This window comes from Lacerta agilis, chromosome 5 (genome assembly GCF_009819535.1).
Source record: "Lacerta agilis isolate rLacAgi1 chromosome 5, rLacAgi1.pri, whole genome shotgun sequence".
Lineage (NCBI taxonomy): Eukaryota > Metazoa > Chordata > Lepidosauria > Squamata > Lacertidae > Lacerta > Lacerta agilis.
The window spans coordinates 91,212,592-91,235,791 of NC_046316.1; the positions used below are offsets into that span (position 1 = coordinate 91,212,592).

At 50.5% G+C, this 23,200-nt stretch overlaps 1 protein-coding gene across 1 annotated transcript in view; it reads right to left on the minus strand.

Annotated features, from left to right (window-relative positions):
* Positions 1 to 6,998: 6,998 nt before the first annotated feature.
* Positions 6,999 to 23,200, minus strand: part of DIS3L2 (DIS3 like 3'-5' exoribonuclease 2) — a 200,418-nt gene continuing 184,216 nt past the window's right edge. The window contains exons 16-22 of the mRNA XM_033150865.1: positions 20,640 to 20,823; positions 19,831 to 19,917; positions 14,935 to 15,082; positions 13,355 to 13,485; positions 13,055 to 13,159; positions 10,018 to 10,119; positions 6,999 to 7,520 (exon numbers count right to left, since the gene is read on the minus strand). Coding sequence (XP_033006756.1) covers positions 7,422 to 7,520; positions 10,018 to 10,119; positions 13,055 to 13,159; positions 13,355 to 13,485; positions 14,935 to 15,082; positions 19,831 to 19,917; positions 20,640 to 20,823 — 856 coding nt within the window. The 3' untranslated portion in view covers positions 6,999 to 7,421. The remainder of the gene's footprint in view (positions 7,521 to 10,017; positions 10,120 to 13,054; positions 13,160 to 13,354; positions 13,486 to 14,934; positions 15,083 to 19,830; positions 19,918 to 20,639; positions 20,824 to 23,200) is intronic.

Sequence of the window (23,200 nt, forward strand, 5' to 3'; positions counted from 1 at the left end):
GCCCTGTTGACAGAGGAGACCACGCGGTCACTTACAGGCTCCTGCGAAGAGAGAGGGTCTCTTCCTCCTGTGGGCCCAGCCAGTGGAGAGACAGGCGGTTAGGGTCCTTTAAGACACAAAGGGTGCCCCAGAGGTCACTGCAAAGCTCGTGCCTGCCCCCTTAGCTGCTTCCGTTGAACTGAGTGGCAAGGACACTTTGGGAAGTCAACACGCATGGAAAAATCAAGTCCTGCTTCCTTCCATAGAACTGGGCAGATATGGTCTGGTCTGCTGACAACTGAAAATTGCCCAGGATGCACCTTCCCTTCCTGCCCAATGTTGCATTTATTCGCTTAAAACCAGAGGGGCAATGCAAAACGGTGTTTGGGCATGTCAAACAATGGAATTTGAAAAACACATACAAATACATTGGAGTTTACAAGTCAAGGTGAATCCAAACATGTCCAAAGTACAGGGCGGAATGTAGCTCGGTGAAATGCACATGCCTGGCACACACAGGGTCCGATTCCTGGCATCTCCTGAGGGGCAGGAAAGTGTCTGGCACCCGGGGGGGGGGGCTCTGTCTGCCAGAGTGCAGCAGCCTTCCCCCTAGCTGGTGCCTGCCAGATGCTTCAGACTATGATTCCCACCAGCATTATCTAGCAAAGCTCATGGGAGTTGTAGTTGGCAGCAGCTGGTGGGGGACAGCAGCCGCCTTGGAAAGTAGCTAGTCCGGGGCTTGAGAGGCTGGCATTTGGAGGACACCCAGGTTGGCAGATTTAGTCTAACAGAAATGTAGAGCAAAGCCTCCTCCACCATCTCAACCAGGCACCACCTACCTGCTGGCCTCCCATCCAGATGTTATGGACTGCAACTCCTGTCAGCTGTTCCAGCTGGGACTGATGGGAATTGTAGTCCAAAACATTTGGAGGCGGCCAGTTTGGGGGGGGGGTCTGGAAACCAAGAACAGTTGAGGGGGTTAAAGGGGAAGTAAGATGCGTCACACCAAAGGCAGCCAATGTGGTACCCGGCAGTTGTTTTGGAGTACAACTCCCATCCCTGACAATTGGCTTGGGTTGATGGGAGCTGTAGTTCACACGGTGCACAGTTAAACTGTGGAACTCACTCCCACAGGAAGCCGTGTTGGACTAGCTTTAAGGGAGGATGAGGCAAATTCATGGAGGAGAAGGCTACCAATGACTACTAGCCACGAGGGCTGAGCTTTGCCTCTATAGCTGGAGGCAGCAACGTTCCTGCAAACCGCAGGAGGGGAGAGAGGACTCCTGTGCTCATGTTCTGCTCCCTGCTTTTTCGCAGGCATCTGGTTGGCCACTGTGAAAACAGGATGCTGGACTAGGTGGGCTATTGGCCCGATCCAGCAGGCTCACAATTATCTGGATGGGACTTTCCTTGGGTTGTACTTTGAGGAAGGAAGCAAGAAGCAATGACAGCTCCCCAGAGAAGGTCATCGTGGCAAGTTCCTGCACAGATTTGATGGCAGCTTATTTCAATCTTTCGGCCGTTGTAAACAATGGTCCCCTCGGTGCAGGGTGTGGCCCAAACGCACCTCATGCAGCCATCTTGCTGAAGCAAAGCAAGTCTGTGCCCAGGCAGTGCCAGCTGCAAACACCACGGGATGTCAATAAAAACAAACAGCCTCTAGGTTGCATATTTCTTTGTGTCAGCTAGGAAAGCAGGGAGACTTACAGTCTGCAAAGCTACTAATGAGGCCTGACAGGGAGCTGTCTCAGGGCGCCTTATGCAGAGAGGGCAGAGGAGAATAAAATGAGCAATATTCCCAGGTGCATTGGGTTGAGTACCAGGGGTTTGGCTGGAGCTCCACCACTTATTTCATAACAGGAACAACGTCGTCATCTCCTGGGGTGCTATTTTCTAGCTGAATAAGTTTTTCTTAGAGAGAAGCTAAGCAGGGGAAGAGGAAGATGGCGTCAGCATGCAAGGTGGAGGGTTGAACTGCCGCTTCCCCTCCGAAAAGCTCTGAAGTCCTATTATTACGGGCAACCAGAAAAATGATACAAAATATGGAGCGAGCTTTTGGGTCCAGCAGAACTCTTCATTTGTCTGAATGTTAAGCCCCTAAAGTGGAGGGAGGGGGAATTGAGAAGGGGGAAAACTGGCTCGGTTTTGAAACCATAATGTCTCCCCTGGCCCAAAAGGCAAGTGGAGACGTGACTGCAGAAGCAGGATTGAGCACCAGCGGTTTGGGACCCTCGTATTTAAGGGACCGCCTCTCCTGGTATGTCCCATGTAGGACCTTAAGGTCCTCAAGTGATAATCTTTTGGAGGTCCCGAGCAACAAAGACGTTAGGTTGGCCTCAACTAGGGCCAGGGCCTTCTCAATATTGGCCCCGACTTGGTGGAACAGCCTATCACGGGAGACTAGGGCCCTGCGGGATTTGGCATCTTTCCGCAGGGCCTGCAAGACGGAGCTGTTCCACCTGGCCTTTGGGTTGGTTTCTGTTTAATATTTATGCTTCATCTTTTATTGGTGGGTTATTTTGAAATTGAGACCTGCAGTTTTAATTGAATTTTAAATTTGTATATTAATCTGTTATTTTAAATTGATCGTTTTTATGTTTTTTGTTGTGATTTTAATTGATGTTAGCCGCCCTGAGCCCGGTTCTCTGGCTGGGAAGGGCGGGGTATAAATAAAATTATTATTATTATTATTATTATTATTATTATTATTATTATTATTATTATTATTATTATTAATTCACAGGGAGTTCAATCCAGTTTGCACTAGGCATATCCAGACCCTGCAGAAAGCAGGATTTAACTCAGCTGACGCACAGGGAGCTAAATTCTGCTTTTCTGCAGTTTCACACAGACACACCCACACACACCAGCTCCATCCTTATTTCAGACACGGTGATATCGGTATACCACAATGTTTAGCTGGTGATGTATCGCACTGTTGAGAACCAGATGTCTCCCAGCCCTAGCTGCGACCTGTTCCAGTCAGGCCATGCCCAGAAGGAGCAAAATACAGATGACATTATTAATACAGATAAAGTAAATGAGTTTAACCAAGGGGAAGAAAAGTGTTGCAATATTTTCAGAATATTTTAGGTGGGGAAGTGTGTCCCGACTATCCCCTTATCTCTGTAGTAAGCATGAAGCATTCCTCGGACTGAACAAGCAGTACACCCCTGCCTTTCCTCTCACACAAAATACTGTAGGTGCGGTTTTCGCTTGCCTCCGACTGCAAACAGTTTACGCTGCTTTTTCTGCATTCAAAGTGATGGTGGCCCCTTGGCTGACTGCACCCCCCCCCATCCCATTGGCATTTAGTTTCTTCTCAGGGTCATGGGTTCGAGCTCCACGTTGGGCAAAACGATTCCTGCATTGCAGGGGGCTGGACTAGATGACCCCCGTGGTCCCTTCCAGCTCTACAGTTCTATGGTTCTGTGATCCCAGAAGGTTCTCCTCCTACAATGAGTTCTACTTTCATCCAAATGTACGAACTGTTTTCTCCATTTGCTGATTTTCCTCTTCCTTCCCCAACCCCCTCCCCTCAATTTTTGTACAGTATACCTATTATAGTGTTAAGACACCACAAATGGCTCAGGGTACATTCCCAGAAAGGGTTGAAAATAAGCAAGCAGGAGACATGGCTGCCAGACTCCAACTCTTCATAAAGGCTTCTCAGTCCTTTCTGAATAAAGGAGGACCATGTGTTAAGTGTGCTTCTCTCTATTAATTTATTTATAGCATTTATATCCCACCTTTTTCCTCTGAGGAGCTCAAAGTATCAGACGTAGTTCTCCCCCTTCTCATTTAATCCACACAAAAACAACCCAGTGAGGTAGGTCGGGCTGAGGGGCTGTGATTGGCCCTCAAGGTCACTTCTCAACCAACTGGGGCTTTTGAGGCCATCTGCTCATGTAAATATCTTTTTTTTTTTTATAAGAATTTATTGGTTTTACAACAGACAGCATACAAATATAACACCCACATTAACCCACCCCCAACTAGAAATAAACAAATACACAAATACCAATAATTCTTCTTCTTATGCTGTAAAAAAAAATTTCTTGGTCGAATCTTGGTACAGACTTCCCCTGCCTTTTCACCTTCGGTTCCAATCCCAAATATTACTTTAATAACATCTTATACCATCTTGATCTTAATCCAAATATCTAAAAATTAAAATCAAAAGCTTCTTTTTAACAAATCTTGTTTCATAATAAACAATATTTTCCCATTCTTGACTTAACATAGATCAGATCATGTTATAACTTAATATTAATTCCATACAAGATTCTGGTTCTTATCCCCTTATTTTCAAAGTAAATCATAACAAATATCTTCATTCACTATAACTGCTGTTAATAATAAAAATTTAGAGTACCTCTTTTCTTTCTCTAAAAAACTTAAAGTCTTGACACACCGGTTTCAGGTTACCATAATACATTTTTTTCCTTTGTACCTTAATATCATTCACCCTATCCCCCTTCTGTCCATTTTCTTTGGTCGTCTTGCTCCAGAGCTGCTCCTCGAAGTATCCTTTTTCTTTACATAACCACAGATCCAGACTGAGTCCAAAGTAATCCTTGCATAGAACATCAGGGTGCGCACCTTTTCCCCCAGCCTCTCCGGTTCATCATCCCATTCTTCTTTTATTTGTAGATATAAACATAGAGTTCTCACCTTCGCTCCCAAGCTCTCACCTCGGGAGTTAGTTATAACAATTTTCTCCGTCCTGAGTCTGCCACCCCCAAGAGACGATCCATTACTCCGGAGTAGCCATACCTTTTCATCCTGTTGTTCAATCAGTCCCTTCAGTTCTGTGCCAAGGCACTCCTCCAATGCAGCCATTTCCTGTACAGTCTCCTCTGTGGGATATAACTTTTTTGACATATGACAGTTCAATATCTCCAATTTTCGGTTGAGCAGTTCCAGTCTCAATAAAATAGTCCTTTCTTCATGGGTCATTTCACAGTTCGTAACCAAGTCAAAAACAAAGCCGAGCATGGCAGAGGCGGGCATAGGTGTCAAATTACAGTTTCGGTTCTCAGACTTCTCCATCTTGCCAGTAACTTTCCATTCAATCAAAGTCTTTCACGGCCATTTTCCCCGAATCCGGGGTGCAAGAACCAAAAATTTTAAAAAGAGATACTGTCCACCAGTTTAGTCCCCAAAGGGGAAAACCATAAGTCTCACTTGTCAAATTTTAAGTACTTTGTTGCCATCACTGTAACAGCAGTCTCTTAAGCTGGTTATTTTCTATCTCCCGAAGGGAAAGAGGCAGGCTCCCTTTCCAAATGTCCCCCAGGTCGTCAACAAGGCACAAAAACAAGTCCAATCCAATACTCACGACACCGGGATTCTTAAGCTCCAACTTTGACAGGTAGAACGTTAACGCACATCGCGGGGGCAACCGCCGCTTCGCGTCCCGGTTGGGGCTTGTCCCCTGAAGCCCGGCTCCGTTTTTCCCTTCACCCCCACTCCCCCTTTACAGGGGGAGCGAGGGAAGGGGACGGAGCCATAATGGGCATAGCCGGGGAGCCCAGGGTGCGGGACGCTCTTCCCGCACCCTATCGGAGCCCCGCTTAGCGGTAGCGGGGCTCCAACCCCCGGGACGTGCTGGGTCGCCTCGCAGCCGAGGCAACCCACGACCGCTCCGCCATTGCGTCGCCGCCGGAAGTCCCATCTGCTCATGTAAATATCAAGTAGTAGAAGGTGCCCAAAGGCATCTCTGTTCAACTCTGCTTATCATTTCATTGGACTTGTTAGATAAGCGCCCAGATGTTAATTGGCCAGGATCCAAAGCAGGGCTCAGCATTTCTGAAATGCAGCCGGATATCATGAGTGGAAAATGCAAACTAATCACAATGGTTTTTAAAAGGGAAATGGAGAAATGTGGAGGAGCCGGGGCGGAATTGGGAAGAGAGGAAAGGGAGCAGTCTTGCTTCTCTCCCCTTCCCTCCCCCCACCAAAGTGAATAGAGAAAAAGTTTTCCTCCCTCTCTCCTAACCCTAGAACTCGTGGACATTCAGTGAAGCTGGCTGTTGCAAGATTCAGGAAAGATAGAAGAAAATCCTTCTTCACGCAGAGCTTAGAGAAACTATGGAACTCACTGCCACAGGAGGCAGTGATGGCCACCATCCTAGATAACTTTAAGAGAGGAATAGAGAAATTCATGGAGGAGAGGGCTGTTGATGTCCGTTAGCCAGGATGGCTATGCTCTGCCTCCACACTTGGAGGCAGCAGTACCTCTGAAAACCAGTTGCTGGGAACCACAGGATGGGAGAGTTGCTCCTGTGCTCGGGTCCCGTTTGTAGGTTTCCCACATGGATCTGGTTGGGCCCTGTGATAAGAGGATGCTGGACTAGATGGGGCCCTGGCCTGATCCATCAGGGCTTGTCTTACGTTTCGACAGAGGCCACTTAACTCAGTGGTTCTCGTTCCCACCCATCCTTTCAGAATTTCTATCTCCTCCAATACTTCCATTCAAGAGGCAGCTTCCCAGGGCAGCCCCGTCAGCAAGCAGAGGGAGAGCAGGCGGGAAGAGCTGCCAGGAAGAATGGCTACAAGCTGCCCAAGAGAGAAGCTGGCAGAGTTACCTCCGTGGAGGTGTGGAGCTGCTTGCTTGGCTCCTGTACGGAACTGCAACCAACAACCCCTTCCGCCAGCCTCAAAAGTGCCCTAGCAATTTATTCCCACCTCCTAGCAGGTTTTCTTCTCTGGTGGTGGTAGGGAGAGCTCCGGCCCCCTTCCAAAATCCCCAGTCTTCTTTTAGTCCTCCTTCCACACTCACCAGCCCTGATTCAACTGGCTAAAACAGATTTATTGTTTGTCACCGTCTTTTCTCTCAAGTGACGGTGCTGTTTTTGCAGAGGATGGAGATGGGTGTGTGGAACTGAAAGAGGAAGATAACAGCACCGTCACTGCTTCACAACCATTTCGGAACTTCCTCTCGTGTTGAAATGTCAAATGAGAAAATTCCAGCGAAATCAGGACCACGGAAACCTGCAAAAACACACACGCACTGGTGTTGTTGGCCAAGGTTTTGTTTTTTATTATGCCCGCATGGCCACAGCCGCAAACACAGAAGCAAGGAATGCCTTAAGGCACAGGAATCCCACCACGGGCTGCTCTCAGCTCCTCTGTGTCCTTTGCAAGGGGCTTGTTTAAGAAAAGGAGGGTCTAAAAAGCCAGGAGCCGAGCAGAGTTCAGGTCCCTGCAGCAGCCGGGGATGCCTGGAGGGCTGCCGTCCCCGCTGCTGCTGGCTTGGGTTAAAATCCAGACATAAAACAAAACCCATTCGCAAAAATTGATGAGAGGCCCACAGCCCGACTTTCCCCAGGAGAGAGAGAGAGAGAGAGAGAGAGAGAGTCACTGTAGGATGAGGCCCTTTGGGATGTTGCTTTGGCAGTGTCAGCTGGGCACAATCCATCTCTGGACATGGGAGCTGGTCACTCCTCGCTGCCAGGCCTCTTCAGCACCGCACTGTACTTCAAGGGTACGTTGTCGGACCTCAGGACGACCTCCACCAAGGTGAAAACAGTAATGACCTTGAGCAACAAGGAAGTAGAAGAAGAAGGGGAGCAGGTTAGCTGGCTGGCAAGAGTCTGATTCGAAAAGGCTGAGGTATCCCTGAAAGCCACCCCTTCTGGTCTAGGAAAGCAGGAAATTCACAGAAGGTGATCTGAAGGTATTTGGTAGCTAAACAGAACCTCCCTGCACAGAGGCAGTCTATCTTAGAATACCTTATGCCGGGGACAAGCACTACCCAGGCGGGAATGTGCATAAAGGCCGGTGCCAAGCCCCGTTTAGTTTTGTGTGGATGGCAAAGGTCAATGAGGGGCGCAGGGGTATAACTCCGTCAGTATGTATAAGGCAGCTTCCTATGTCCCTGTGGATTCTTCAGGGAAGGACCACAGCTCAGTGCATGCAGACGTTCTTGGGGGGGAAGCAGGGTCTTCCTTTCTCTGGAGCTGATGGCACCGGGGGCCGTGTGAAATGCAACTGTGGGCCACAGGCAGCATGTGAGCTGAAGGTCCTGGGAATTTTCTCTTCCGGCAAGAGACAGTCCTATTGCTCCACACTTTGGTTCTACCTTACTTTGCAGAAGCAAGCATCACTCGGTGCTTGCTGCATCTCCCCGGAAGGATTAGGGAGCTCTCTGCGTGTGCATTATTGGCCCCCTTTGCCTTATGCCCAGCGTCCCTCGTTCCCAACCAGGTGGCAGGACCGGGGGGCCCTTGCCAAGGACTGCAAAACAATTAGCCTGGGCGCTGCAGGGAGGGCTGCCAACTTGCGCTTGGCACCAGAGCAGAGCTTAATCAAGCCCAACAAATGCCTCCCTGCGGCTGAGTTACTGATTTAATGGATGTGAGGGACACGCACAAGGGAGAGGGAGAGAGATAGAAAGAGGTTATATTAAAGCATCTGACACCACGTTGCGGGAAATCTGTTTTAGGAGCAGGGGGGCTGGCATGCAAGGGTTCTTGGATTTGAGCACTGCCGCGGGGGTTGTAGGCAGAGCAGGATACATGCTAGGACAGCACAGTAGGAAGGGTGGGGATCGTGGCCTCCCCAGGAGGAGAGATGAGACAAGAACAGCAAGAGCAATAGCTTGGAAGGGGAAGGAGCAAACGGCGTATCAATTAAGTTTTTGGAAGAGGGCTTAACCAGGAAAGAAGTCAGACAATACAGCTGCCAAGTGATGCGAACGAGCCTAAATTCCATCATTTTTATTAATTAATTTTACATACTGTCCTCTTTCTGAAGATCACAGGGCGGTTTGCAACATAAAACAGCCCTGATCACAGAAAGCTGCCTTTTGCGAAGTTGGACCATTGGTCCAACTAGCTCAGTACTGTCTACACTGACTGGCAGCAGCTCCACAGGTTTCAGAGAGGAGTCTTCTCCCAGACCTACCTAAGATGCCACCAGGGACTGAACCAGGTACCGTCTGCAGGTAAAGCAGATGGGCTACTACAGCCTTTATCTGTTCGGTTTGGGGGAATTGTCCATAATGCCACAGGAGCAAAGGGGGCACTCCACAAATTGGCAGGCCGGGGGGTAATGTGGGTGGGCTTGAATGGAAGGGGACAGTATTGGAGTATTTGGTTCCAATTACCCATTGAAACCGTTTTAGTATCATTACGATAGTGAATCTGGGTTAGACAGCAGACTTGCACACACACACACACACACACACACACACACTGCTTGTAGGTAAGAGAATAAAAGTGAAGCACGTTATTGTCGGAAAGACATGCCATCAAACCTCGGTTGTGGAATGTAATCCGTTCCGGAAGCCCGTCCGGCTTCTGAAATGTTTGACAACCGAGGTGCGGCTTCTGATTGGCTGCGGGAGCTTCCTGCACTCAAGCGGAAGCCGCGTTGGAAGTTTGGCTTCCGAAAAACGTTCATAAACCAGAACACTTACTTCTGGGTTTTTGGCGTTTGGGAGCCAAAATGTTCCAAAACGGAGGTGTTTGGGAACCGAGGTTTGACTGCCCTTGGACAGAAAAGTTCCGAGTTCTACCTAGTCTAAGCCATCTGTAGCAGAACCTGGCTACTTGTTCTCTCAGAGGATAGCTGCAGCCTGACCCCTGATCTTGAGGATGGAGAGAGAAGAAGGAAGAAGAAGCTGTAAGCATGAGGCAACCTGAGAGGCACCAGTCTAAAGACCGAAGAGGTGGAGAGGTCAGCTCAAGAGGCTGAAGTGCAGGGATAGTGTGGGAATCTGGAGGCTGCTAAGTCCGTTTGTCTTAACTCAGGCAAGAGCCTTCTTCTGTGCAAGCTCAGTTGCACCCTAACGTACAACAGAGAGAGTGAGCGAGGGTGCAAGCAAGCGAGAGAGGCGGGAGGAGGGGCTGCAAGTGCAGTGGCAGGACACCTGCTTTGCATGTAGAAGGTCTCTGGTTCAATCCCCTGATGGCACCCCTGGTTAAAAGGATCAGGAAGGAAGTAACAGGAAAGGCACGAGGCAACTTCCTGCAATCACCCACAGCCACACTCCTGGGGAAGGGAGGGACTGGGGCAGGCAGGGGGCTTTACCTGTTGCACAGCATCCTGCTCCAAGCTCTCTGGCTCCCACATCAGAGTCAGTTGCGGCTTCTTGCCCAGCTTCTGGAACTGGAAGCCCACCAGCGGCAGGGCCTGCAAGAGGAAGAAGAGGCCAGGTTCTCTTATGGAAACACACAGAACAGTGCGTGGGATCGGGTGCTGGTGCTGCCACTGTTATGACAGCCATTTATTGCGTTTACATTATTCACGCTTATTAGATTTCTATCCCGTCCTTCCTCCCCAAGGGCAGGAAACACACAAACAGTGCAGCCATCAAAACATGCCAGCGTTTGAGAGGGATTTAAAGTGGGCGTTCTGGCTGTTGCATGACAGGACTTGTGGTCCTATACTTCTGGAAGGCACGTGACTGATGAAGGCTGGGCTAGGCACATCCCTGGGATCTCAGGGAGCAGAGGGGTCTGGAATGGGCCAGGTGTATCTTCCTCAAGTGTTTTCCTGATTTCACCCACCGTCAACCTCCCTGGTTCTGAGACAGCTCCTGCCAAAGCTCAGCATAGGTGCAGAACAACCAGAGAAAGGCTGGTTGTTGGTTTCAAAAGGATGGAACTAGGAGTAATTTACCCCGGGATTCAGGGGATACTCCCCCCCCCAATTCACTCCATTTCTGATGTTCAGGCATGACTGCAGATGCTGTTGTTGCCCAAAGTGTGCCACCCATACAGGGGAAGAAGGTGTCAGCAAGCTGGAAAAATCGGGGGGGACGGGATGCCCCAAATAGCCCAATGAGGACTGAGTGGGCTCAATGGCCACAAAACACTGACTGACAGTTGGCGGAAACTGTCCCCACAAAAGCCCTGAAAACCAAACAAAACAGAGGAAATATAATGGAGTATCCAGGAATAGGGAATGGTCAACTGACTAGGACACTGAAGGGGAGCCTGTTGCACTGCAACAATTTGCTGCAGGCACCCCTTGCTTAAAATGTAATTCAAAGGGGATGACTTAAAGTCTGCATTGATCGCATAGGCTGTCTCCAAGGTGGGCGACGGCTTATGAGGCGGGAGAGTCTGCCTGTGTGCGTACAGATTCCATTTGCAATTAAAAAATAAATAAATCTTTTCTTTAAGTCCAGAGAGCTCTCTGTGCAAAGCACAGGAAACCCACAAAGCAGAAGCCCCAGGAGGCCCCCCCCCTCAGCTCCCTCCCATGTCGCATAACCTTGTAGCTGGCAGAAGCTTTCACCTCTCACAAGTGCCAGGGAACAGTGGACCGAGCGCCCGGCACCCCTGAGCTCCCGTTTCCGAAGCTGAAATTAAAACCAACGTCTCCCTGTTCCCTCGTTTGAAGAGGCAAAAGCCCTCGCCACGCCGCCTCTCCTCGGTTTTATGACTGCTGCGAAGGGATAATGACCCCCCTTGGAAGAGTCTGATCGAGGGGCAGATGGCGGGCGGAGGAGTCGGAGGCACCCCCTCAAGGCAGCTGCGCTGAGGATGGTTCATTATCGCCGAACGCCAAGGCACAAGAGCCCCCCAAACAGCAATTAGGGAAGGCAAACGAGCCGGGATGGCGGCAAAGAGGACTTACAGGGGACGGGGAAGGGAAGCTGCCTGGAGAAGACGGCTGCTGCGCCTCCAAGAATTGCAGAGCTCCAGGATCCCCCCCCCCCAAACCCCTCAGACCCAGCGCTTGCTAGGAATGGCAACCCAGCCCTGGCCGTGTTCGACTAAGAGGCATGCCTCTCTCCCGAGTGTTTTTTATACACCAGCCCTGCCTCACTCCCATTTCACAGATGGAGGAGCGGAGACTGAGAAAACAGGCCTTAAAGAGAGCTAAGGGGAGAAAAAACGCAGCCCTTGAACCACGATGGGGCAAGACGGACTGTAAGAGCAGCTCCAGCCCCCCCCTTTCTTTTTTGAAATGATTTTTATTTGATTTTACAAATATAAATTTAAACAATACCAAATATATATCCATATAAAGAGAATTATCTGAATCTCGAGACTTCCCCCCCATCCCCTCCACAGGTCCTATTGCCAACATTTTCTACTGCGTATTATTTCATAATCTATATTTTATATCTATCCATATTGTCCATAGTAATTGTAACATTACAAGTGAGCTTCTCCCCACCGCCCTTAAGGCTATGGGACACCATCTGACAGGAACATCTCTTGCACAAGGCCCCTGGAAGAAGCTACTAGCCAAGATGGCATCAAGATGGGGAGGGGAGGTGGTTCTCAGTGCTAACAATTCAAAAAATTGTGCTCCTTGGCGTTCCAGATTCTGTAGCTGGGGGTGGGGGGAACACCCTGAATTCTTCAACCTTTATGTGGGAAATGATACTTACTCAAATAATTTCTTATGTTATTTTATTTTACTATTACAGTGGACGCTCGGGTTGCGAACGTGATCCGTGCGGGAGGCACGTTCGCAACCCGCAGCGCTGCTTCTGTGCACACGCGGGTCACGATTCGGCGCTTCTGAGCATGCGCCGAAACCTGGAAGTAACCCATTCCGGTACTTCCAGGTTCGGCGCAAGCGCAACCCGAAAAAACCTAACCCGCAGCGTTTGCAACATGAGGCATGACTGTATTATTATTACTACCGTATTTTCCGGCGTATAAGACGACTGGGCATAAAAGACGACCCCCAACTTTCCCAGTTAAAATATAGAATTTGAGATATACTCGACCGCAGATTCTCCACCCGGCGTATAAGACGACCCCTGACTTTTGAGAAGATTTTCCTGGATTAAAAAGTAGTCTTATATGCCAGAATATACAGTACATAAAATTAATGCACCACCTGATTGCGTTCTCCAGGGATCAAAGGGGTACCTGGGGCCTGCAAGGAGCTGCAGATGCTACCGGCACAGACCCGGCGGGGGGTTTGCTTATAAACTGCCTCTCTGCCCAAGGAGCCCGAAGATGTACGACGCAGGGAGATGATAAGCAATCAAGCAGCACAGCACAGTTAAATCAAAAATCTATAGAGAGTTAAAAACACCCAGGCCAATGTCATGATTGGATTCACGGGCGCCTGCACGGCTGGGAGAGAGGACACTTACGTTGCAGTAGATTCGCTTCTGGACGCCAAACCTCAGAACCAGGACGTCGAAGGCTTCGTTGAGGACGCCCATCACCATGGCTTCCGACTCCAGGGGGCCACACTCCTGGGAGGGGTGACAGGAAGGGTATGCTAAGCAGAGCGGACACAAGACCCTCCTTCCCAGCGGACCCTGGGATATTGCCCAGCCACACCCCCAGGCAACAGAGACGTGCTGTGCAAAAGACCCGGGGGAAACGGGAGGGAGGAGCCTGATACGGAAGCCCCCCCTGCCACACCCCCAAGGGCCGCCTCGCCTCACCTTGACAAAGACGGCAAAGAAGAGATCGGCGCTGAGCTCCTGCACCCGCTTGGAAGCCATTTTCCTGTCGTTGCAGTGCTCAGCCTGCTTCTGGATATCGGCCTCCTCCATCCTTGGGGCAGGGCCATCGCCTGGAAAAGGGGGTTGTGGGTCGTCAGAAGAGGCAGAGGGAGCAGCAGCCTGCTCTCCCCCTTTGGGGCTGCAGGGACTGTGCTGCATCTGAGGCCAAACCAGGAGGTGGGGGGGGGGGCCGTGGCTTGGATCCCAACTTGCTCTTCCATTAACACAAGGGCTTGCAATTTCTGCCCAACACCTGCCCGTAAGGACATAAGCAGAGCCCTGCAGGATCAGGCCAAAGACCCATTTAGTCCAGCATCCTGTTCTCACAGTGGCCTGTTATGTGAAACCCACAAGCAGGACTGGAGTACAGGAGCCCCCTACCCTCCTGCGGCTTCCAGAAACTGGAAGCTGCAGGAGCGGCCTAGGACCCTCGTACTTATGGGACCACCTCTCCTGGTGTGTCCCGCAGAGGACCCTAAGGTCCATGAATAATAATAGCTTAAATGTCCTGGGCCCTAAGGAAGCCAGACTATGCTCCACCAGGGCCAGGGCCTTTTCAGTGATGCCTCCGACCCGGTGGAATACTCTGCCCCACAAGACTAGGGACCTGCAGGACTTGATCTCCTTCCACAGGGCCTGCAGGACAGAGCTATTTTGCCTGGCCTTCAATCTGAATTAGCCTGATCCTCTGTTCCCTTTTCCCTTTCCTCTTCTAAGAAGAAACCCTTTCTGGGACCCCACATTTAAATTCTTCCCTGGTCTCCTTGCTGGCCCTAGTAGGACCAACTTGGCCAGTTAGCCCTGGTGATCATTCGATGTCTACAGCCTGGGTTCCCCCCCCCAAAAAAAATGACCCCTGAATTTTTGAATTTTATTGATACTGACGCTGCATTTTATGTTGTATTTTATGCTGTTTTTAAGTCACATTTTAATCAATGTTTTATATTTGTTGTTAGACGCCCTGAGCCCAGTTTTTAAACCAGGAAGGGCGGGGTGTAAATAAAAATTTATTATTATTTATTATTCAGAACCATTGCTGCCTCCAACTGCAGAGGCAAAACAGAGCCATCCAGGCTAGTAGCTGGAACATGAGGGGATGCAAAGGGGTTGTCACCCTAATTCCCCCTCCGCAGCCCCCAAATCATCTTCCCGGCTGAGTTTTACAATAATAATAATAATAATAATAATAATAATAATAATAATAATAATAATAATTTTATTTATACCCCGCCCTTCCCCACCAAACCGGGCTCAGGGCGGCTAACACCAATAAAATCACAACAAAAACATAAAACAGTTCATTAAAATACAGATTAAAATACAATTTAAAACTAAATCTAAACAAGAGCAACCCTAAGATGCAGGAGGAAGACACCAACAGGCAGCACCACTCTGGGCAGGATGCCACACTCGTTGGTCTGGCCCAGCATGGCGGGCCCTCTGCCTTCTCCCGAGCAGCCCAGCCTGACCCCAGGGAGAGGGAGCTGGCCAGCTGGCAGCATCTGCCCAGGGAAACCCACCCAGGGAAGCGGAGAGCAGTCGGTGCACCAAGATGTCCGGGTAGCGGCGGATGGGAGACGTGAAGTGGGTGTAGAGGGGCACATTGAGAGCGTAGTGGCGGAATAGGGTCTCGTCCTCCAGGGTCCCGGCGCAGAAATACACAGCCATCTGCAAGGAGAGAAAGGAGGCGGGTCAGAGCTCTTGCAAGTGGAGGGGGCCAAAAGGCAGAACAAGGCCCAAAGAGGGGGCACGGCTGACCCCCGTGGTGCAGGGGGCACAGTCGCACACGTGGCTCCCTATGGCAGAGCTTTGTGATCCACATGTGCTAGTGGTGGTGGAAATGTCTCCATTTCCTAATGTCAAGGAGCGAGCTGGCAGTAAATCACACCGTTCAAAGTTGGAGTTAACTCTTTATTAGCAAAAGCACGATCTCCGCGGACTTGGCTTGGTGTCAAGCCTAATGGGTCTCATCCCCATGAATCATAGAATTGGAAGAGACCACCAGGGCCATCCAGTCCAACCCCCTGCCAAGCAGGAAACACCATCAAAGCATTCCAGACAGATGGCTGTCAAGCCTCCGCTTAAAGACCTCCAAAGGAGGAGACTCCACCACACTCCTTGGCAGCAAATTCCACTGCCGAACAGCTCTCACTGTCAGGAAGTTCTTCCTAATGTTTAGGTGGAATCTTCTTTCTTGTAGTTTGAATCCATTGCCCCGTGTCCGCTTCTCAAGTTGCTGAGACTGAAAATCCTTGCCTCCCCACAGCCCTCACCTCTAGGGCTTTTTTTCCAAGTAATTGGAGACTGTGCCTGCATGAAGCCTGCTGCTGCCCTGCCCTTTTCATGCCTCTTCTGATTCTGGGAGGCCAGTGGGGAGGAGAGCTTGTTGCAGCAGCAGGAGGAGACACCTGTGACTCTTCACCACCTGGACTCATCTCTGCCTCTTAGTCTCACCCGTTCCCTTGCCTGCTTCAGTTTCTCCTTCAGAGTCTTGACTTCCCTTTGCCACAGACTCTCACTCAGTCTTCTTCTCCCTCTGACCACTCGCTGTCATCCCACCACCACTCCCTGGGCTCTGAGCCTTCTTCACTTGGGGGTTCCCTAGCTGGTGCCTCTCACCAGAAGTGCCAGCTTGGCCCCGTGACCAAGGGTGCCTGGGGCCGTGGGTGCCAAGCAGCATGCATGGCCCTGGCTCTGAAATTTGTGGGTGCCCGGTCCCTTCATGGGGAATTTTGTGGGTGCTCGGGCACCCAGGACCCCAGGGAGTTGCCTACCACCATTTCTCTGTGACCAACCAGTCTGTGACACCTAATAGATTAATGTAGCCCTTTCCCAACCTGGTGCTCTCCAGTGATTTTATCGGCTGGGGATGATGGAAGCTGTGGTCCAAAATCATTGGACAGCACCACATTGGAGAAGGCTGGGTTAGTGCCTGGAACAGGATTCTCCCCACCCCACCCCACCCCACCCCACCCCACCCCACAAGGCCTTGAACACCCATCTCTTTTCTGACAGCTTTTCCTCCTCTGCTGTCTTGCCGTGCTGACAACTGATTGACAACTGCCAATCAAGCATTTAATGAAGCAGAACAGCTACCGCCTCTCGCTTCCTCCTTCTCCTCGACATGCCTGCTTTTGGAGAGCAGAAGCTCAAGGCAAGGAGGCGGCTGGATATTGTTAAGCACTTGCTAGCTGCAATTGCTGCATTAATGGTTAGAAAAGGGAAGGGAAAAAGGAAGCTGCATGTTGGCTTCTCATCCGTGGGATTAGCAGTGGAAATGAGTGCAACCTCCTCTGGCTGAGAGGCTGAGTTGGGGACTCACTTCTTCATCAGTTTTGTCTTCCTTACAAGCCTCCTGCAAGGTAGGCCCAGGTAGGTTCATAAGGCTGTTAATGGCTGCTAGCCATGATGGCTCTGCTCTGCTTCATGAATGCTGGAAGATTCAGGAGAGACAAAAGAGAATACAGTGGTACCTCGGGTTACAAACTTAATTCATTCCGGAGATCCGTTCTTAACCTGAGGCGAGCTTTCGCTAATGGGGCCTGCCACTGTGCTGCCGGCACACGATTTCCGTTCTCATCCTGGGGCAAAGTTTGTAACCCGAGGTACCACTGCACTTCTTCACAAAACACAGAAGAAGAGTTTGGAAGAAGAAGAGTTTGGATTTGATATCCCGCTTTTCACTACCCGAAGGAGTCTCAAAGCGGCTAACATTCTCCTTTCCCTTCCTCCCCCACAACAAACACTCTGTGAGGTGAGTGGGGCTGAGAGACTTCAGAGAAGTGTGACTAGCCCAAGGTCACCCAGCAGCTGCATGCGGAGGAGCGGGGACGCGAACCCGGTTCACCAGATTATGAGTCTACCGCTCTTCACCACTACACCACACTGGCACCTCACCAGTAAGGTGTCACTTACTGGTGTTGACCTATAAAGCCTTACACAGCTCAGAACCTCAACGCCTTAAAGGACCACCTCTCCCCATAAAAACCATCCCAGACCCTGTGCTTGTCATCTGATGGTGTTGTTGTTAAGAAGAGAAGAGAAGAGAAGAGAAGAGAAGAGAAGAGAAGAGAAGAGAAGAAGAGTTTGGATTTGATATCCCACTTTATCATTACCCTAAGGAGTCTCAAAGCGGCTGACATTCTCCTTTCCCTTCCTCCCCCACAACAAACACTCTGTGAGATGAGTGGGGCTGAGAGACTTCAGAGAAGTGTGACTAGCCCAAGGTCACCCAGCAGCTGCATGTGGAGGAGCGGAGACACGAACCCGGTTCCCCAGATTACGAGTCTACCACTCTTCACCACTACACCACACTGGCTCTCCACACTGCAGAACTTGCTCCCACAAGAGGCAATGATCACCACCAACCTAGATGACTTTAAAAAGAGGACTGGACATTCGTGGAGCAAGAGGCTATTGAGGGGTACCAGCTACAATGGCTCCACTCTGCTGCCACAGTAGGAGGCAGCAATGCTTCCGCACGCCAGCTGCTGGAAATCACAGGAGCGGAGAGGGCTCTTGGGCTTGGATCCTGCTTCTGAGTTACTTACAGAAACGGCCTCCCTCCCTCGGGAAGTTGTGGACTCTCCTTCCTTGGAGGTTTTTAAGCAGAGGTTGGATGGCCAGGTTTTTAAGCAGAGCTTGGATGGCTAGATGACCCTTCGAGTCCCTTCCAACTATTTGCTTTGATGTTCTGGGTAGCCACTGTGAGCGCAGGATGCTGGGCTACATGGGTCATGGCCCTGTGGGGTTATTCCTATGTTCTTAGCCCTGCCTCCGTATCACAGAAGGGGCAGCTGAGAAAAGAAACCCCTGTTCTCTTCACCCCTCCTTCTGAAATGGGGGTCGGGGAGCGGAGAGTAATAAGGCAAGAGTGATCTACCTGACAGAAGAGCTGTTTGAGTGACAGGGCCAACATATAAATGGAAAAAAATACTGCAGCATCGGCAGCAAGTATTATTAAGATTAAGGAAACAGAACGTCAAATTGGGGTCGTCTTTCTCCAGAGTTTTAGGCAGGCTCTGTTTCATCTCTTGCGCTGCCAAACTCAGGAGCGTGACCTCCTTTTGCAGCCAGATTTATCCGAAGGCTGGAAAAAAGAAAAGCAGGGAGGGGGGGGCGGCTGGGCCTGCGAAGGGGCGGGACAAGCCCAGGTGATGGATGGGGCAAGGGGACCAGGCGAACGGTTGAACAGATGGGTTTGCGCGTCACAGAAGGATTTCCGCTGGGGCTGCCACGGGCCTCGGAGCGAGGGAGTCAGAGCCAGGGGATCGGCCTTTTTCGGCACCCCAAATCCACCTTGGAGCGGTCCAAGGTCCCCTTGACCTTGTTTGCGGAGCGCGGCTTCCCGTCGGCAAGGTTCCCACGCAGCCACACATGCACAGGCGCACACCTGCCTCTCTCGCCGCCGGCCACAGGAGTCATCCTTCATCTCCTGATGCAATCACTCACTTGGCACCGGGCGCTTCCCCCTCCCGGCGGCTTTCGATCTAAAGATCAGCCCCGTAATAAATCAAGGCCCACTCAGCGCAGACCGCCCTCCTCTGTGGAAAGGCACAATCTCCTCGAAGCGGCTGCCTAAACCGCAGCAGGTCAGGCTGCTTTGCTGCGGGGCTTTGGATAAACACGGCAAAACCCCTGCCATGGGGAGGCTTGGGCAGGAGGGGGCAGTTTCCAAATGCTGATATTCACATGAGGAAGTGGGACACAGCCACACACCAGGAGCCAGGATCTAGACTGACCCCATTTCTGCTTCAGTTCCTGAGTTTCTCATGCTAGGCAGAGTTCATCAGCTGAAGCTCTTCCCCATGTTTTCCCCCCCCTACCCCACACTCACCACCATTGGAGGGGAGGCTGGCACCCACAAGGAAGGTGCCCTAGACTGAGACCCCCAGTGAGCTGCTGCCAGTCAGTGCTGGCAATGCTGAGCTAGATCGACCAATTGTCTATCTCAGTGTAAGGCGGCTTCCTAGGCTGTGGCTACTGCCACTCCTTGTGGCAGTGAGTTCCGTAAGTTAACCAGTAGAAAAACAGCCCGATTAGTCTCCACCAAGATTATTGTGGAACCTTAGAAATTAACAACCTTTCATGGGTTGTTGAAAAATGAATCCACATGCATTGTGGGCTGGATTAGGCACTGTCTAAAGAAACTGTGCGTGGGGAGGCAGAAGGGAGAGGGAGAAGACTGGGAAGAGGAGGATTCGGAAGCTGAAGGGGCTACAAGGCAACTGATTTCATGGAGCAAAACCCACCGGGGATGAGCCGCTGTGTTCACTGGGCCTGGCACTCAGCCAAATCTGTGACAATCGTGTTTCTGCTATAAAAAAAGGAGTTACCTCCGACTCTGAACTGTGCGAGATTTACTTTTGCTCCGTGACACGGGTGTAGGTGGCAGTGACTGCAGGGCTCCCACTTACTTGCATGGGGCGGGAGAACATGTTGGTCAGCACCTCCTTCCTGGCTTCGGCATATTTGTCAGCTCCAAAGGTTTCGTTCAGGCTTTCCTGGTGAGAAGAGAAAAGAAAAAGGCCTCAGAAAGCTGATGCAGCATCATGTCTAAGCCTGGGGGCGGATGACCACAGCCCCTCCAGAGGTTGCCCGACTTCTCCCATCCTTCCTGACCCTTGGCGATGCCGGCTGCTGGAGCGCAGCAACATCTGGAGGGCGTCAGGTTGGGGAAGGCTGGTCTAAGAGAATGATCCTGGGATCAAGGGAGTCCCTCACTCAAGCCTCTATTATGAACTCAAAAGGCAGCTTCTTATTGGACTCTTTATGGGAATCTCCTCCCCGCCACCTTGGGCATTAATAATACTAATATTAATTGCACCGCGGTCATAATTGCAAGCATAATAATAGGCACCACTTGCTCTCGCCTCTATTAGCAAAAGGTGCTGCCGGCAGCCATTTCTCCAAGTGCCAGGACATTCTAAAAAGCAGCACGGCACAGGGAGATTATTAGCCACTGAAAAACCCTTTCAAGAGTCATTATTACTGTTATTGTTAATTTACGTAGCGCTTTGTGCCAAATGTAATTTGCAGGCATGAAAACCAACCATGCACACATTAAAATATAGGCATCCATGATTAAAACACACAATAAAACAATCCATTTTATTTAAAAAAGGAAAAAAAAGTTGTCAAGTCTAGTGAGAGGCAGTCGCATTCACCCGCCCCCTCAGAGCCCGCAGAGGCCCTGGCTCTCAGCATGTCCCATGCGCAGACTCACGTGCAAGGCCTTGGCGGAGCTGCAGTCTATCTCCAGGCCCATCTGGCTGCAAAAATCCATGAGGTCTTTGAGCATCTTGCTCTGGGGCGGAGGATGACGGCGCAGCAAGGCCTTTGACGGGAAGGAGCGGTGCATCTGGTGGGCGACGGCCATGTTTGCCAGCAGCATAAACTCTTCCACCAGCCTGGAGTGGAAGAAGGAACCGTTAGGACAGTGGTTATCAAAGGGAGAGAGAGGGCAGCAGGAACAGGTAAGCATCTCACTGTAGCAAAGCACAGTATAGAAATAATCTTTATTCTTAGTGGTTTTCTGTGTTATAAATCAAGCACTGCTGGGAATTGCTGCTTTTTGTTCCCCAATGTATTTCTTATCAATAAAAAAGGTGTCACGGGCATATTTTTATTCTGAAAGTGTGGCCCAGGCTGGGGACGGACGGACAGGGACGGACGGACTGAGAACCACCGCATTAGGAGGAGCAGGCAGAGCTAAAGAGGACCGAAAAAGCATATACAGTGGTACCTTGGGTTACATACGCTTCAGGTTACAGACTCCGCTAACCCAGAAATAACGCTTCAGGTGAAGAACTTTGCTTCAGGATAAGAACAGAAATCGTGCTCTGGCAGCGCAGCAGCAGTGGGAGGTCCCATTAGCTAAAGTGGTGCTTCAGGTTAAGAAGAGTTTCAGGTTAAGAACGGACCTCCGGAACGAATTAAGTGCTTAACCCGAGGTACCACTGTACTGAGAATAATTTGAGAATTGCCAAAGATACTGGATGGCTGCCTGTCAGTGATGCTTTAGTTGAGATTCCTGCACTGCAGGGGGTTGGACTAGATGACTCTTGGGGTCCCTTCCAAATCTACACCCCTGTGATTCCCAGAAGCCCTTGATCCCAGAGTCCTCTCCTTCTCCTTGCTCTCCTATCTCCCTTGAACTGTCACAGTCAAAGGCGCCTGAACAGCCATAACCTCGTTACATCTCAAAACAGAATTGCTGGCAAGAGGAGGCCCACGGGCTGTCTCCGTGTTGGAAGAAGCAGAGGCTTTGGCTTGAGGAGTCGGATCCGTCACCACTCTTGCCGTCCTAGCAGCACCCCAAATCTACCCACCCCCACCTCTTATAACCTGTTCATTTACTGGGGCTTTTTCTCCAGAGCAACATCAACATTGCCAGTGATGTGGAGCAGGGATATTTTGGGATGTTTTGCCTATGCAAACAAATCCTCGCCAGGTGGCAGTGTTGCTTCCTTTATGGACACAAGAAAATGCACAGCGGAATCTGAGCAGCCCCTCTTCCTAGGAATAAGAAAGAAAGACATAAAAACCAGGCAGGAGAACCTGCTCAGATTTTCACCTGCGGCACAGGAGAGAGAAGCACACAAAGAGTGCCTGCAAGCTCCTTGGGGCGAGGACTTGTCCTTGTGGTTTAACGCTTCTCTGCAAAATCCTGTCCACATTCACCCAGTCACAGCGGGGAAAGGACGCAGTCAAGCTGTAGTCTGAGGGGGGAAGTTAGGGGTCTGCCCCCCTCCCCCTGCAATGCTGATAACAATTAATTAATTAAACAGTTCACACACCAGGTTCCCAATTGCACCTGCAGTGACCAAATGTCCACATGGCTGTAAAATTTAACATCCACCCAAACCTAGCACTGCCCATTGATTCCTTTTGCCCATGCCCATGTGTGGTTTATGATAGAATGGCAGGCAGAAATAAAATGGTCAAAGGACCCCCCCCCCATTTATGGCACTCCTGGCCCAGCCTCCTCCTGCTGCCCCCCTTTCCCACTCTAGCCTAGTTTATCCTTTTCAAGGTACTTCATAGTCACTTGAATTGAAGTTAGGGATGGAGGAGGATTACGCTTGCTCTGCTTTTTGCAGCTGACTGACCCAACCTGGGGGTCCCAAAGTCTGATCAGATTACGGATATTCGCAGAGTGTGCAGTGCAGTTTGGGTGAGCAAAAAGTGTGCAAAGTAATCCGTATTTTTACATTTATACAGAATGCACGTTTGACAGAGATGCGCTTGGAAAGATACGTATTTGGGGGGGGGGCGTGTGTATGAAAAAGTGCACAATTTGAACGTGAGCCTTTCCATGCATTCTTTCACGAAGCCCGCAGAAAATGGACCGGAAGAGATCTGTGACTGAGCGTGAGTGGAACCAAGACGAGGCAGACAAAAGCTGATCTGTTCATCCCTACTTGAGGTCACCGCGGTCCCTGTTTCATAGATGAAAAATCTGAGGTCAAAATGCCAGCAGTTTGTCCCCAGGTGAGGTGAGAGAGCTGAATGCAGCAGTCCTTGACCCAAGCGCAGCTCCTGAGCTGCTGTGGAGTCTGCCAGTTCTCCCTTCCCCTTCCAGGGGCCAGAGGTGAACAGGGTTCAAGGAAGAAAAGACGTGCGAGGCTGAGCGACGTCTTCCCAAGGTGACCCCGGGGCTGAACCCTCCACCCTATAAACAACAGCAAGCAGCATGGATCCAGCAGACCTTTCCTGCCCTGCCCTGATCTCTGCTTATCCTCCTGTTCTTATCAGGAAGCTGTGTCTGCCAGACCACCTTTGGTG